At 37.0% G+C, this 17,443-nt stretch overlaps 1 protein-coding gene across 4 annotated transcripts in view; it reads right to left on the reverse strand.

Annotated features, from left to right (window-relative positions):
• Positions 1 to 17,443, reverse strand: part of DPY19L1 (dpy-19 like C-mannosyltransferase 1) — a gene marked incomplete at its 5' end in the record, with an annotated part of 91,616 nt that overhangs the window by 63,966 nt on the left and 10,207 nt on the right. For all 4 annotated transcript variants that reach the window (XM_080818195.1, XM_080818197.1, XM_080818196.1 and 1 more), the window contains 5 exons: positions 1,561 to 1,654; positions 2,378 to 2,498; positions 4,450 to 4,587; positions 8,197 to 8,284; positions 8,916 to 8,940. In XM_080818195.1, coding sequence (XP_080674321.1) covers positions 1,561 to 1,654; positions 2,378 to 2,498; positions 4,450 to 4,587; positions 8,197 to 8,284; positions 8,916 to 8,940 — 466 coding nt within the window. The remainder of the gene's footprint in view (positions 1 to 1,560; positions 1,655 to 2,377; positions 2,499 to 4,449; positions 4,588 to 8,196; positions 8,285 to 8,915; positions 8,941 to 17,443) is intronic.

The raw sequence follows: 17,443 nt of genomic DNA on the forward strand, positions 1-17,443 counted from the left end.
TTATAAGCACTTTCTCCTTGCTGTCTGTGTCCCACTGACACACACCCGGCACGGCTCCAGCTCCCACCTCACCCCACCACATGGTTTCAAAACCCAAGCACACCATCCCCAAAAGAAGCCACCTGGTCTGTACTTTATGTTGACTACACAAATGCACATTTATCTCCTATGCAGGGAGAAAACTGCTGTCAGGGGACTGTTGGGGCTGAAGACCGAGAAATCCGAGGTCAGGGCCCAAACCACCTAGAACCTCTCAGTCAGAACCAGAACATCAGGCTCTCCACAGCAGACGGTGTACCTTTGGCCTTTGAAATGATGGCTATAACAAGCACTATAAGAAAACGATACTGAATGTTTAGTAAACATTTAGAAATTCTTCTTTAAATTTTAATTCTTCTTTCAAAAAATAGCATAATATAGATCAGCGATTTAGCAACATTGCCACTTTCCATATTTTAACTTCTCTTACTCAAAATCAAATCTCCCAAATGTAGAAAAGCTATCCATTAGTACTCAGCAGAATGATAGACCCCATCCCTCACCCCGCCAAAGTAGAGACCTTTGGCTCATCATGATACCAGGCACACTGGCCTTGCTTTCTTTCAAGTCAGCTTCCTCTTCTGATTACCGTATACTTTTGGTTATCTTTGTGTCTTGTTTCAAAAACAAAATTTACCACCTCATCTTTTAATCATGCATTTTCATTTCTGTCTCCCCAGTTACATAATTAAAAGAACTTTCTTATAGCTAAATCAGAAATACTACCATCAAAGTATCTTAAATCTATATGCAAATATACTCTAAATTGATCTTCTAATAACTTCCTCATTTGACAAATATTTAACAAGTAACCAACCGTTATCTGCTCAAACACTGAGCTAGGAATGCACTAGATCTTTGAGGTACTAAACTGAAAATGCCATACTTCCAAAGCAAGTATAATGGAATAATAGTAGATTCAAACTCATTAACCCAAATTGAAAATCATATACCTATGCTCACACTTCTGTACTAACAAGAAATCAGTAAGCAATTAAAAAAAAAAATTCTAAAGATACTCTCAAGTTAAATATTTAAACAAGTATACAATGTAACAAATTATCAAAAGAAGAAACATAAAAACCTTAAAAAATTTGTCAATCTTTTTAGTTTAAGGAATATTGCTGGACTATGACGTTATTAATCAGGTCAGATATTAAATATCTGTATAGAATATACTTCCATCTTAATGTCAGCAAAATAGTCATTAATACCATTTGATGATGACTGGTCCTTATATTTTACGTAAACAATATACTGTTTATGCTCAAAAGCCTGTGAATATTTAAAATTTATCCAATATTTCCACCATTCTCTTTATTTAAGCATCTAAAATTATTTTAAGTTTAGCTGACTATGCCAGTGGTGAAATCATCCAAATAGGAAAGAATTTTATATCTATAAGTAGACGTATTAGAAATAACATAGTTATAAAACTGAACTGCAGTTAATCTTTATCTCACTATTTTTAGTACATAGTATTATAACACATACCAAAATATTCTCAATGAATGGTCTTACCTTAAATATGTGCCATATATGAAGAATAATGCCATCATTAGTCCATTTAAAATAAAAATTACAGCAACATAAAAGCAAGCAGGATCTCCCAATCCTTTAAAAATAAAAATAAGAAAAAAACATATGTTCTAACTATAAATTACTTTGTATGTCTGGCAATTTATATTGAAATGTGCTTATTTTGAAAATGGCACAGATATATTAAATGGTTGCCTTGGTTCCCATACGAACACGTGACACTACTGCGGAACACAGATGAGAACACGGCAGGAGCTGCGCTGGTTTTTAAACAGGGCTACAAACTCATGGACACACCTCCTGTAAAGGGAGGGGGGTGTCTCTGCTCCTACTTTTGATGACGGCTGGGTTGGTGACTGCCTCAACAGAAGACGTTGGAGGTCATACATGGGATTTCTAAGGCTGGAAGTGGCCAAGAGTGTCCAACCTGGAGCCCATGAAGAGCCTAACTACCCTGAGGTACATGCTATACAACAGCCCAAGGTGTGCAAAAAGGGCGTCATGTAGGTGTCCCATTTGACAGTCCCAACTGAGCCCGGCCTCGCAGGGACCCCAGCCGGGAGCTAGAATGTCAGTGAAGCAGTCTCCAATTAATTTCAGTCTTCCCAAGCCACCTGAATCTAGCAGAAGCCTCTGACATGGTGGAAACAAACCAACCCTACTATACCCTGCCCAAATTCCTCACTTGCAGAATCCATAAGCACAATAAAATAGTTTTTTATATCACTAAGTTTGCAGTAAGTTTAACGTGCTCCAACAAAGAACTGGAAAGAAACTGGAAAGAAGGAAAGAAACTTGCCTTCACAGCTTTCAATAGGACTGAGTCCTTCTCCTCTGGTCACTGTCCAACATATCTTGGTTTGAAGACCAATCAAGTCCATTATTTTGGTATAAATTCGATACCAGCTGGCTAAGATTACCTATTTTAAAAGAAATAAAGACTTTTTAAAAATTTTTTTAGAAAAAAGATATTATCATCAACAGTTTCATTACTAGACTATTTTTGAGATATTTTGATAGTTATCAAATTTTCCTTCCCTCTACCATCTACTTAGCTCCCTTTAAACCTAGTAAAATAAGCCTCACAATCCCCTACACAGATTCTTCATTGGTCAGTGTTCAACTCTCCACCGATGGGTAAGAATAAAATATAACATGAAACACACAAGATTTATATTTTTCAAAAGGTATAAAATTCTAGTAAGGTACATAAAAGAAGAGTTGAACAAATAAATACTCTGTCTTCTTGAGTAGATCTAATTTCTCCAGAGGTGAATAGATAACAGCATTTCTATACAGAAAGAATACATACAGATCACACACAAAGTTGAAAGGCAAACAAAAAGCTGGGGGGAAAATGTTTACCCATATAGCACGGTATTAATATCCAGCATGTAATAAATGAGGTCTTACTTTCTACTTTAATAGAAATATAGACAAAGGGCATAAGCAAGCAATTACTTTTAAAATTTCAAATGCATTTTTAATGTATAGCATTGAATGAAATACATATATACACACATATATAGCAATGAACAAAATATATCATGAGATTTTAATTTTTTTGTCTACCAAATTGGCAGGGATTCAGGGAAATAAGCATTTTCAAAAACACTGCCAACGGTAACTTTGATTAGTATAACCTATCTAGAAAGCATTCTGGCAACTCATACCAAAATCATTAAAGTATATATTCTGTTGAACTAAATATAGTTCCACATCAACAAATTTATAGTTTAAAAAACATAAGGCTATGTACAGAGATTTAGCTTCAAAGATGCTTATGGGAGCTCTAGAATATCTCAGAAGTTGGAAACAATGAACATTTTCACAAAAGATGGACAAATAAACAAGAGAAGACTGTATATATTGCCACTAAAACTGATCCTGAGGAAGAAAAGATGACACAAGACTGTTAAAAATATTCTAAAAGACAAAAAAACACTTATAAAAAAATATTTGCTGTGTGATCTCATTTCTGTAGCAGTAAATGTGTACATGGTCATAGAAAGTACTCAGTAAACAGTACGTTAGTGAACCAATACTGCACCTCGGTGGTTATTTATTTGTCTCTATTTCCTCTATCTCCATCTCCTCATTAATCAATCGGCTAACTCACTGATCTAGACGGAAACAGGACTTCTCTCATTCAATGGGAAATGCCTGAGAGCCCCGATAGATAAGTCGAGGTACTGAGCCTGGGCTTGAGATCCCCAGAGACCAAGGCTGCCAGCACCCTGGCACAAGGATGTGCTGTCCAGCAACATCAGTAAGCTAAGAAGGGGGAGTCACGGGGACAGTGTGTTAACAGATGACCCTCATATCAAGTCAAGGAGAATCTGGGTAAAGAAGTCACCTCTCAGCTTGGCCCTGAAATGCGTAGGGATGTGTCAAATTAGGGCAGGGATGGTAAAGGAGAGGCCAAAAAAGTTACTGATATCACTGCCTTCCTCCCTCACCTCCTGGGTGAATCCCCTTTCCCCCACTCCACCCAAAAAAGAGCATTGAATTAAGTGAAGAATCCCAGAGAGGGAAGAAACATTATTTGGCAAATGACATGTAATGGTGCTTCCTTGCTATAATCTCTACAAACACACCAAATCTAGATAGTTTTCAAATTTTCTAGACCATGCAATCGTAATGGTTTCCATGAGATCAGTTAAAGCCCACCAAAATTAATAATAGTCTTTTCTCCATATTCCTTTCCCAGAAAACATACACATATTTTTTTAAAAATGAGGTGAAATATAATATATTGAAATATACCTCACATTTAGAATCAGTATTTAATGCAATAACACTTTTAAAAAGTAAAAAAACAAAACAAACAAACAAACAAACAAACACCACACAATTGAAAAAGTGACTTACCTCAGGGTAAAGATTGAACCTTTTTAATGTGTTAATAACAAGGGGGTATTCAGTCAGCTTATCGTTCATAATCATCCATACTCCATTCAAAAATGAAGGTGCTTCCACAATAGTCTTAAAGTAGGAATAATACAGTCCCTGAAATAAGCATATGTTATAGTTATAATAAAAAATGCATAATTTCTATGCCTCTTACCAGCTTAAAAAAATTAAATACACTGTTTTTGAAAAACAAAGCAATCAAGCAAATAATAGCTACAATTATTCTCAAGGTGTTTGATCACTAATAGAATCTTGGCTTATAAAAAAGAACTACATATTTTAGTATAACCTTGTCTTAATTAAAATAATTGAACTCAAAATATCTTCAAAAATAGTTTCAACATTTAAAAGTAATATACAGGGGTATCTGGGTGGCTCAGTGGGTTAAGCCTCTGCCTTCGGCTCAGGTCATGATCTCAGAGTCCTGGGATCAAGCCCCGCATTGGGCTCTCTGCTTAGCAGAGAGCCTGCATCCCTCTTCCCCTCTGCCGCCTTCTCTGCCTACTTGTGATCTGTCTCTGTCTCTGTCTCTCTCTCTGTCAAATAAATAAATAAATAAAATCTTTTTTTTTTTAAAATAATATACATAACTCAGACAACATATGTAACTTAAGAAAACTCCATATCCCCACTAATTTAAGTGTTAGAAAAGGCTATCTTATGAACAGGGCAAGTGAGTGGTTTACTATGGAACTTAAGTTACCGGGATCCAAGAAATCTCCCCTAGCCAAAAATGTTTCCCCCTACTACCCATATGAATCCCCAAAATGGTGCTATCAGTCATCCTTCCTCCAGATTTACATGTAAAAATCCAAATATATTAGGAAGGCTACATGTTAATATATTACATGTAAGTTACATTCAGATGCCAACTAATTTTACAGACTATTTTCCTTCCTTCCAGCTCAGAATAAGGTAAAAACCCTGGAGGACTGGGGCTGTGTGAATCGGGGAGGAGTGCAGTAGTGGTACTCTCATTTTGAGGGAATTTAGACAGATATTAAGATTGGAATAATGCATGGATCAAAAAAATAAGCAAGTACTAGTACTTGCTCCCCTTGTGAGGGCGTAAGCAGCAGAACAGGGTTCGACAGATGAACACAGGAAACAAACTTCACCTTCTGTACAGTGTTGCCTAGAGCTGCACTAGTAGCCAGCACCCATCAGCTGTCAAACTCCACACTGGATTTAAGGCTCATCAGTATGAAAGTGATTTGCATACCCAATATTTATTGAAAAGGAAAAAAATGGTCCTTGATATTAAGGTGTTTAGCTTTCCTATCACTATTTTTTAAAATATTTCCAGCTGTATTAGGTTGAATAATATCTCCCTAAATTTCATATCCACTGGGAACCTGGGAATATGAACCTATGTGAAGTAAGTTTCTGGCAAATGTAGTCAAATTAAAATGAGGTCATCTAATATAAATGGTATCCTTACAGTAAGAGGGAAATTTAAACACAGAAACAGTGGGAAAAGTGCCCCCATGAAGACAGAGGTACAGCTTGGAGTGATAGCATTTCCAATGCCACGCAGGGCACACCAAGGATTGCCAGGAAGCACAAGAAGCTAGAAAGAAGGAAGGAAGGATTCTCCCTAAAGCCTTCAGTGAGAACATGACCCTGCCAACACTTTGATTTCAGACTTCTAGCCTCTAGAACTCTGAAAGAATAAATCTCTGCTCTTTAACCCACCTGGTTTATGGTACATTTGTTATGGCAGCTGTAGAAAACCACCACAACCTATCTTGTTTCATAGGTTTGTTTTGGAATCATGTAAACATCTTATTTAATTGTAAAATGAAAAATTTTAAATCCCTAAATATCAAAATAAAGATAGAGAAATTAATTATCAAATTAGAAGAAGATTTCAAGTAACTTTAAGATATAGTAATTCTACTGTACATCCCTAATGGCACATATCCCAAAGTCAAAAAGGAATGCAAGAAAGTTTTAAAATGTTTTCAATCATCTTAGTTTTAATAATCTTTGGTACTTTTATTTCACAAAAATAAGTAATATGAAACCAAGATTCTTGGGCTAATAGTAGATACAAATTTAAAACAAAGTAAGTAAAAACCACTTAATCCTAAATTTGAATTGACCCTAGAACAACACAGGTTTGAACTCCACAGCTCCACGTACACCCTGACTTTTTTCAATAAATAGAGTACAGTACTATAAATTTATTTTCTCTTCCTTATGATTTTCTTAATATTTTCTTTTCTCTGCCTTACTTTGTTCAAAGAATATAGTATAGAATACAGATAGCATAAAAAATATGTGTTAACTGGCTGTTTATGGTATCAGCTTTTAGTCAATAATACACCATTAATGGTTAAATCTGGGAAGAATCAAAAGTTATACATGGGTGTTGGACTGCATGGGGGTCAGCACCTCTAACCCTTTGTTGTTCTAAGGGTCAAATGTAGTAGCAATAAACATCTCTAGCACCAAATTTGTGGTCTCTGGATACCATCTGCCACTGAAAGGAATTGGGGCTCCTTGGAAAAATGGGAGGATTCCAGGTCCATAGAGAAAATGTCTTAATAGTACTAGAAAGTAAGAAAGCTATAGAATACTAGTGAGGTCACGTCAAAAGGACAGAGTCAGTTGCAAAGGCTCTCGTCAGCTAAAGACAGGTAGTTCACAAAACATGCTAAAATCCATTAGATCATAATGATAGAATCTGAAAGAAAGTACTCAATTGGTTACCAGAAAAAAATGCTAGGAAACCAACTCATTTTTCTAAAAAGTGGTAAATAAAAAGAAAAAAATCAAGCATTCACCTCTCTTACCTGTACGAACTATACATCATAGAAACCAAATAAAATATTATGGGAAAATTCTTCTTTATAGAAGAATTGCAGTTAACAAATGGAGGGGAAAAAATAATAGAATAGATAATCACCATTTGGTAATCTTAATGAATTACCTGATCTAGGCTGATGGCTAGGCTATAACAGAAGGACCAACATGACAATACCTAAAGCCACTGATCAATCTTGACATCACAGAAAGTGAGACAATCAGATGTGGTGTGCATCTTTGTATGGTACAATAAATGCACATCACTTATTAAATATTCCTGCCAAAAAAAAAATTGAGCCTTCAGCTATCAAGTCTTTTATCTATCAATTTTCAGGGAACTTTGGACAATGAACATAATAAATAACATAAATTACTACGGGTAATTCTATAAGACAAATAACCTGGATTCTTCGATAATTAAATAGTAAAACAATAAAAACGGGAAGTGGAATTTATAGATTAAAAGACTTAAGAAAAACATCAACTAGATGAAATGTACAGACATGGTTTGAATCCTGATTCCAGACTACCAACACACCAACTATAAAAAGAAAAAAAAATGCCAATCGGTCATTTAAACAGTGGCTGATACTTAACAATATTAAGAGATCACTGTTCATTGTTTTCAAGTGTGCCAATAGTACTGTAGGTAATAAAAAATTCTTTTCTTTTGAGATACATACAAAAGTATTTACTGATGAAATGATATGATGTCTGAGGTCTCCTATGTGTGGAGGTGTATATGAAGGAAAAATGGCTGTGTCACCGGTTGTTGAAGCTGCAGAATGGGCAAGGGGATGTGTCTACTCTTTCTTTTTTGGAACATCTTTGAAAATTTCCATGATAAAATGCTTAACAGTTTTTAGATCCCAAAAATATCACATAAAAACTAACCATTTCAGTGCGAAAAGCCATCTCCCTTTCCAATGTTGAGAGGTGAGAAAAGTGACGATCATTTTCAAAGAGGTGTGTTATATGGCTCCTGTAAAAACAAAAGGGTGACAAACCAAGTGTTGACGCTTATACTAAGTATTATTTTTAAAAGAAACTCTAAGAGCAAAAATAAATGTATCTAGAAACTTGCATATAATTTTGTAATAAAATTCAAATACAGTGGTATCCGTATCTATTTTTCCACTCTGTTGTAACATTCCACTAAAATTTCTAATAGAATACACATTCAAATGAGATTTTAAAATTAGAATGAACCAGAATAACAATACTTTAAGTCAAGTACAATAAAATTATAAATTGAACTATAAATGTCATTGGGTTACCATCTCAGAAATGTCTGATTAATGAAATTCATATTTCACTCTATCCAGAAGATTAAAAAAATTAATCTTCCTCTCAACTGAACACTATATTAACGTTAAGTGAAATAGAGTCTCAAATATAACCTCTTTAATAATGGATCTTTTTTTTTATTAAAAAATTACATTATTCTGACCTTGATTTATCAATTAAACTACTTCTTCAGACTATTGTGTTGCATGTAATAATATATATTCACCCTTATTATCCTGAAATTATTTCTTTATATATACAAGAAATTGCTTTGGTGAGTTGTAAACATCTGCATAAAATACACCAGAGGAAAAAAACAATCTTACCAGTGCAACACTGCTGCAAAGGCAGCTGAAAGAAAAAAAAGAAATTTAAATTAGTATGCTAGCATAAAGAAATGTTTTCACTTTATGGAAAAGCATTATAAAGATAAGCATTTGGGATGTGTGATGTTGAGCCCTTAGCAACTGGGGAAAGAGAGTGACTCTTTGAAAGAAACCCCAGGGCTAGGCTTAAAATCCAACAGCCTGGACTATGAAAGAATTAGGCATATATCTACAAATTTCATTCATTCAGTCATTCAACAAAATGGGGGCCTACTATTTGCCAAAAACTACACAAGGAACCCTCAGATGGAAACTTCCACAAATAGCACTGCCACAGGGACAGAACCAGCAGTGAAAGGTAACTCCAGAATAAAGAAATATGGTGACCTCAGGGCACAGGACTGGGGATGAATAAAACGAGAGCTTACCACTTTTTGCATATTGTTGCAGTATCTTGATTTTTATGATAAACTTTCCTATTTTTGTAAACAAATGTAGAATGAAATAAAAACAAGAGATGGAGGGGTTGTTGATGCAAAACAAGCAAACATTTTAGAATCTCTAAAAGTAGGAGTTTTACCAGAGGCCAAGTTAGGACAGCTGGCCAGGAAACACACTCTTCACAGGGAAGAAAGTGCTTTGTGAAATAAACAGTTTTTACTGTGATATACTTTTTTACATCTTGTAAAAGCTCAAAAGATTATAGATTAGCATACAGGCAGGCAACACAAGTTTTAATGTCAAGGAATGCAGGGAGTAGGAGCACTGATCAATATCTTAAAGACAAGATGGTTTTCCTTTAGGCTACTCATTTACAAAGCAGGTGTATAATGTATGCGTGGCAGGCCATAAATCAGGCTTTTGGTTTAAACCAAGTTTATGTATAGTCATGCTGACTTAGAAAGAAATCTAAAATGACTTCCCTTATATCTCAGGCCCTTAGAGTTTTTTCTCTTATCAGGGTAAAAGGAAGAAAGAAAAGGTAAGGAAGAGAAAACAAGGTAATAATAAAATCAGTCTCATAGGAAAATCAATAGTTGCTTTCTGTCCAAGTAAAAAGAATGTACTAAGAATAATCCAGAAAATACCAATTTTCTTATGCCACAAGATTCATCTTATTGCAGGCTTCTGATTAAATAACTAATAAGGAACTGAACTATGAAAATGCTCTTAGAAATGAAAACCAGTCTGGAACTTATTACCTTATTCTTAAAGAAGTATTTATGTATTTTTTTAAAGATTTTATTTATTTATTTGACAGACAGAGATCACAAGTAGGTAGAGAGGCAGGCAGAGAGAGAACTGAGAAGCAGGCTCCCTGCTGAGCAGAGAGCCTGATGCAGGGCTGATCCCAGAACCCTGGGATCATGACCTGAGCCAAAGGCAGAAGTATTAACCCACTGAGCCACCCAGGCAGCCCAAGAAGTATTTATATTTTTAAAAATTAAAAAATACACTCTACCTAAGAGATCTTAATGGTTATACAAGACAAAAGTTACTCTTTCTAGATCACTACAACTGCAAATATTTAACCATGTTTGTCATTTGACATTTGCTTATATATGGTACTTTGAGCTTTCAAAATTTTGATTTTTTTTGTTGTTGTTGTTGACAAATTTACCATCCATTTCCTTTTTGGTTTCTGCCTTTAAAGACTTAACTCTGCAATAATGAAGTTTGGGCTTTATTTTCTCAGTAATCTATCCTGTTCTGAATAAATCATTCTCCTCTCATAGAATGTAAATGCCATCTTTATCATACATAACACTTGACACAAATACTTTGGTAATTCTTTTGAGATTATAATTGGGACTTCATTTATAAATTAATTTGGAAAGAATCTACACTTGACAGTATGAATCCATATAACCATAAACATGGTATATACCTTCAATTATTCAACTTCTTTTTCCATTGCCTTGACAAAAATCTTATCAGTAGAATTAATATAGTTATTACAGTTAATTCATATTTCTTAAGTCTTTCTTGTAAGCTTAATTAACGTTTTTTCTACTAAGATCCATAAAATCTTTTTTTATACTTTATTAGAAGTTGCTAATGTATTTATTTTTGAAGTGTACTTATTTTGCAATGTACTTGTTTTACCCGTTTACTAAACTATCATTAATTCTTACAGTTTTTTGGTTTATCATCTTCAATCCTCTATTTTGAACATTATTTAAAAATGATAATTTTGCTCCTATTTTATAATTTTGCTGTTGGTTTCTTCTCATTTGAAAACAATAATACATTTCTAGAATAATACTAAGTAATTCTGAATGCATCAGGTCTTCTACTGAATTCAAGGGCAATGCATTTCACATATGCTTTTAAATTAGACTTTAACCTTCACAATTCTAGAGTGATAAATAGGATTTCTCAAGGCCATCACCTCTGTAGTTCCTCAGAATACCACAATTCTGCAGAAGAACAAAGGTACCAAGCGGCTTTTGGTGCCTTCCTTTAATTCAATAGGTCAAGCACTAAACAATTCTCAGAGTTCCGGGCTTTTTCACCACCTCCAGGGTCAATTCATAACCTGCCCAGTAGTTTTAATTTCTTTGTTCATTCAATTTAGTAGTAATAACAATAAAGCAGCTAACATTTGCATTCTTATTACATCTCAGATACTTTTTAAGTACTTTACCAGAACTAACTTGAGTTAACTTGTGTAAGCAAAGTGAGCAGACAGAGAAAGGGAAGTTGAGGACAAGAACTCTTACAAGAAAGCCTTACACTGCATGGGCCCTTGAGGAGAATGGGGTGGGTGGGGGGCGGTGGTAAGACAAAAGCCAGGCTTCCCCTTACCTTAAAGTGTCTTATTCCCCTCCTTCTTCCCCACCCCCTTAAGATAAAAGGGAGGGAAAGTTGCAATTCATCTATTGACATAAACAGTATGTTTTACAGAAACTACTAGTTTTTATATATAAATGTAAAGGGGCGCCCCAGTGGCTCAGTCAGTTAAGCGTCTGCCTTCAGCTCAGGTCATGACCCCAGGGTGTTGGGACTGAGTGCCACATCCGGCTCCCTGTTCAGCAGGGATTCTGCTTCTCCCTCTGCTACCCCCAGCTCATGCTCTCTCTCTAAAAAAAAAAAAGAGAGAGAGAGAAAGTGGAGTTATGGGGCGCCTGAGTGGCTCAGTCTGTTAAGCGTCCTACTCTAGATTTTGAGTCAGGTCATGATCTCAGAGTCATGAGATCAAGCCCTGTACAGGACTCCGTGCTGAGCATGGAGCCTGCTGAAGATTCTCTCTCTCTCCCTTTGCCCTGCTTCTCCTCTCTCCCTGCCCCCTCAAAGAGAAAAACGTATTAGTTACGCTTTAATTAATTCAAAATTGAAGTAAGTACATGTGTGTATATCTATATGTCATTTGGAAACGAAAGCCCCAGTAAAGCAGATACAGCCTTGTGAGCATATAATTGAAGCATAAAGACATAAAATGACAAAAAACTCCTAACGGCACCCCTAGAGCTTTTCTTGCTTCCTTGCCTACAGAAAAGATTATAAACGATTTTCTCTAAATTTAGTCCAGTGATTATCAACCCCGTCTAGTCTTTTGTGAGTGTCATAAAATTGATAATCCCTTTTTCCATTTTAATACATATGCTATTTTTTGTCATTCTAAGGGACTGTGGTAAATATAGCATGTTTTTTGTTTGTTTGTTTTAATCAGAACATTACAAAAAAAAACCCAAAAACAAAAACAAAAAACCAACACCAAAATTTGAAAAATCTAAGCCTATCCCATAAGAAAAAAGCATTCAAGGAAAGAAGGTTTGCTCTGTAATCTAATTCAAAAGATTGCAATCCTATGGCTGAGATTTCTGAAAGGTTCTTACCTTTTGCTGGAAGCCCCTAAATTACCAACACTCTGAAACTAAGCCAGACACTCCTTCCACTTTTTGATTAAAGAAATTTGTACCAGATTATATGTCACAATGTATCGATTTTCAGTTTCATGGGATGAACAGCCTCTCCACTGAAAATTGTTTTCTTCCTGTTATTAGAATCTCCTTTAAACAAACTAGAATGTAACTTCCTGAGGACAGAAACAATATTTAATGGAAAGTTATACTACAGTATTTAGCACAAAGCTGAGCACAGAGCTCAATTCAAATGTTTGCTGAATTAATGGATACAACCTGATAAAATTAAGGAGGAAAATGAAATAATCTAAATCATGTCTACATAACCAAGGTGAATGTGCTTTGATTGATGGATACACATACACACACTTGTATGTATGTAATAGATTTGTGGGATTCCCCCCAAAATCAAGTCTCCACTTACTTAGTCCAAATTAGACACCCCCCCCCCACCCTACCCAAGCAGCCTGGTGCCTAAACTTCCAGCTTCCAGCACAGTAGCTGGCAGTAGGGTGGGACCAACGTCCCAAGGTGAGGTCCCCAAGGTCCACCCCAGCTCAGTTCCCTTTGACACCCCTCCTTCTAGCTGCAGCTCTCTAAGGCCAGTCTTGCCCTTTGTTCTTTTCCTCTGGATGGCCCCACACCAGCAAGTACAGTGCATTGAGAGAATAGGGAGGGGATGCCTCCTGCCCCTACCCCAATGCCTGGCCCACAGTGGTCAGCAGCAGGAGGGAAGACAGGAGGAACAGTAAAGAAGTGGGAGAGGGGGCTTTTCCATAGGTTCCACTCATCTTCAGGGGCTCCTAAACCTTATTCCCTCTCCACCTAGCACCCAAACCCTGCCTGCATTCACTTCCTCTCCCAGCATCCTCCCTTCCCTCAAGTTGCCCCTCCTAAGAAGATGACTCTGAAGTCTTGGGCTTCTTTGTGGATAACCTGCACACTGCCATCAGGATTGCTGGAAAGTAGAGCCCCCTGTGATTTACATTTTTAAGATACCCAACTCAGTTTCATGCACTCTAGGGCTAGAGACCCACTGCCCTTTCTCCTCCTCAAGGGAGGAAAGCAAGAATCACAAAACCAAGGGGGGCTGCCTCTCCCTTTGCCCTTCTGTGGTAACCCCAGAGGAGACTCGCCCGCAACTGCAGCCAGCAACAGGCATTCCTGATAAGGACCACACTATCCCATCCAGGTTACGTTTTGTCCTTATGTGTGTACTTCCTAACCAGTATTTGACTTGAAATTCAGAGCATCTTCACCAACTCTCTCATTTGATTCTCACACAGCCTTGGGGGTATTTATTCCTATTTTACAAATGGAAAACTGGGCCTTTGAGAGGTCATTTCCCCCAAAGGCACAAAGCTAATAAATGGCAAGAACCACCTGGAGGCAGATGGTTCTAATTCAAAACCTCCATTTTTTTCCACTGGGGAAGAACTGCCTCCTCTCCCACATGGCCATTTGATGACCTCATCTTGTAACAATATTTATATGGAAATACATATTCTAAGTCCAAAATGACTTGCAAAATTTAATATAATTTATTCCTAAATTGAGGTTAATCCATACTTAAAGCATTCTGAAGAGTTTTAGCCTTTCTAACCCTCAAGTGACAAATGACAAAAAGAGGTTAAGGATCCTCCCCTTAAATCTACTGGACAAGGTTTCCAAGTCAACCTTGACAAGTTCTATACTCAACCTCTTCCTAATATTACTAGTCATTTCTTATTTCTCAAGGATCTATTCAGAGTCTAAAAGTTTCTTTCCAAGTGGAAAAGACACCAGTAAATAGTCTCCTTGTTCCCCATCAAAAATCCATCCTGGAGAATGAAGTCAATTTCTAAGTGTACAGGTTTAAGTGTCTCATTCCTCTCTTTGAAAAGTTCCATGGCTTTCCATAGCTCAGACCATGGAGCCCACTTTCTAGTCAGCTTCCAGTTAATCCGCACCACACACCCTTCCTGCCCTCTGCACTGGACAACCATTCCCTAAAACACCATGTGTTTTATGAGGCTACGCCTTTGCTTCTGCCGGTAAACTATTTCATCCTTCAAAGTCACAGGAATTCAAACTTGGCATTCTGTGAAGCTTATCCTGCCACCCTAACTAAAATACCTTTATTATAGCACCTAAATAGCTACTCATGCACACAACAGCTTCCTCTGCTAGAATGCAAAGGCCTTGTGGCTGAGCTTGTGTTTAATTCATCTTAATATCGACACCCTTAGCATTATGCCTGGCACCTCACTGGGTTGAAATGTTAAATGATGATCATTGTGTAAGAGAAACTACAGAATGTACTCAACTAAATAAAAATGTACATTCCTAAAGATAATATCTAAGCATTGCAAACTGCTCAAAGGGTTCACATTACATGAAGGTATATATGTTACAATAAAATTAATATTCGAAGAAATCATATTTTCAGTCTATAGTATCTAGAATTAAACAGAGGCCAGTTTCTGTGTAGTGAAGCAACAAGTGAAAAGACATTCTGTAGGACCCAGTTTAAAAAGGGAAAACAGTCATGTATACACAAGCTCAGCTCCCGTCTTCTTTCTAGGACCCAGAATTTTTGAGAGTTATAAGTGCTCTAAAGTCAACAAGCATCTAAATGCCAACTAGATGCATAACGCATTTTCCTAGAAACCAACAACATTAAAGAAATATTAGCCAACATTAAAAATAAAACCTTTGAGAGATAAGATTTAGGTACATAAAATAATGAGAGAACACATTAGGCACTGAAACAAAGGGCACAAAGTCTACGAAATGTAAAAAATCTGAAAAGGCAGATTAGTAGTGACCTTCTCAAGGCAGGGTCTATTAAAGTGGGATGGGAGGGAGGGACAGGGCTCAAGACATGATTACCATCTAGGTGAGGATTTATGGTGGGTAGCCAGAAAAGAAGACAGCTACAGGAAAGCCGCATGTGGCCTGGACTCCAACATGGGGAAAAAAAAAAAACAAAACCAAACCAAACCAAAACAAACAAACAAACAAAAACTCCCATAACTAATACACAGTACAGAATATAAATGATAAAGACAATAACAAGAAAACATTTACTGAGGGTCTACTCACTACACACACACATACACACACACACATATATACATATATAGTGTGCGTGCTGGGCTCTCAGAGCTCCATGAATACCAGGAACGCAGTTTACAAAGCTTCTCAACCAGAGGGGCCTGGAGTGCTAAGGATGAGAGAACTAGGGTCCCTGGGGGCCAAGAACCTCCAGGCTTTGAAGACACCACTTCCCCTCTCCATACCACACAAATACTCTTATTTTCCATGTGTGCCATGATATGAAAAAGGTTGGGAAGCACTGAGTCACTCAATAAAGAACCAAAGCAAGTTTCAGAGATTACATCACCATGCAGTAATACGGAGTCATAGTGGTCTAAACCCTGAGATTGCATTAGAATCATCAGTGGCACTAAATAAAACTAGAGATACTTGAGTATTAACCCAGAGCCCCTATATCTGAAACTCCAGGGACTTTTTTAAAAGATTTTATTTATGTATTTGAGAGAGAGCAAGAGAGCGAGAGAGCATGAGCAGGCAGAGGGGCAGAGGGAGAGGGAGAAACAGACTCACCGCTGAGCTGGGAGCCCCATGCAGGGCTCAATCCCAGGACGCTGGGATCATGACCTGAGCTGAAGGCAGAGATTAACGGACTGAGCCACCCACATGTCCCAGGAATTTTTTTTTTTTTTTTTTTAAATTCACAAGTGATTCTGGTGTATAGTCAAGGTTAATTATCACTGGTACAAAAATGACTAGAACAAAATGTAGGTGGTAGTTCACAAAATTTAATGTGAGATTGGCTCTTTGTCTTCCAAGTGTCGTCCAGCAGTAATTGTATCACCTGAGAGCTTGTTAGAAATGCAGACTCTCGGGTCCCATCCCAGAAGCCTGACTCCAAATGTACATTTTAACAAGGCCCCTCAGATGATACAGAAGCTCTTTTAAGGACAATGTGTCAACATTGACAGCACAATGAAATCACCTGGGAGCTTTGAACATTTGCTAGGTTTGGCACAGGGGGTGATTCTAATGTTCTCAACTAGGGTTGAGAGTGTTTATCTAGGAGAGGCATATTAAGACTGCATTTGTGGGCCCCCACTCTCAAAGACACCCGACTCAAAAGCTTTCAATTGGGGCTTGGAAATCTACACTTTTGGCAATTTTTATTAGGAAAAGGCAAATATTAGTTAAAAAGATACTCCGAAGGAGAAATTGTCAAAATCCTAGAGCAGAAAACAATGATTAAGAAAGGGAAAAAATTGGGGCGCCTGGGTGGCTCAGTGTGTTAAGCCACTGCCTTCGGCTCAGGTCATAATCTCAGGGTCCTGGGATCAAGTCCCGCATCGGGCTCTCTGCTCAGCAGGGAGCCTGCTTCCCTCTCTCCCTCTCTCTCTGCCTGCCTCTCTGTCTACTGTGATCTCTCTCTATCAAATAAATAAATAAAATATTTAAAAAAAAAAAAGAAAGGGAAAAAATTAAAACTAAAAATCAAATCCTTCTTTACTGCCCCTGGCAAGAAAGTCACTCTTAAAAGAAATAGGTCCCTGTATTTTTTTAAGACTTATAAGTTATTTAGCCTCTCTGAGCCTCATTTTTACCAAATGCGAATAAGCGTTCTTTCCT

The sequence above is a fragment of the Martes martes genome (genome assembly GCF_963455335.1).
Source record: "Martes martes genome assembly, chromosome: 11".
Lineage (NCBI taxonomy): Eukaryota > Metazoa > Chordata > Mammalia > Carnivora > Mustelidae > Martes > Martes martes.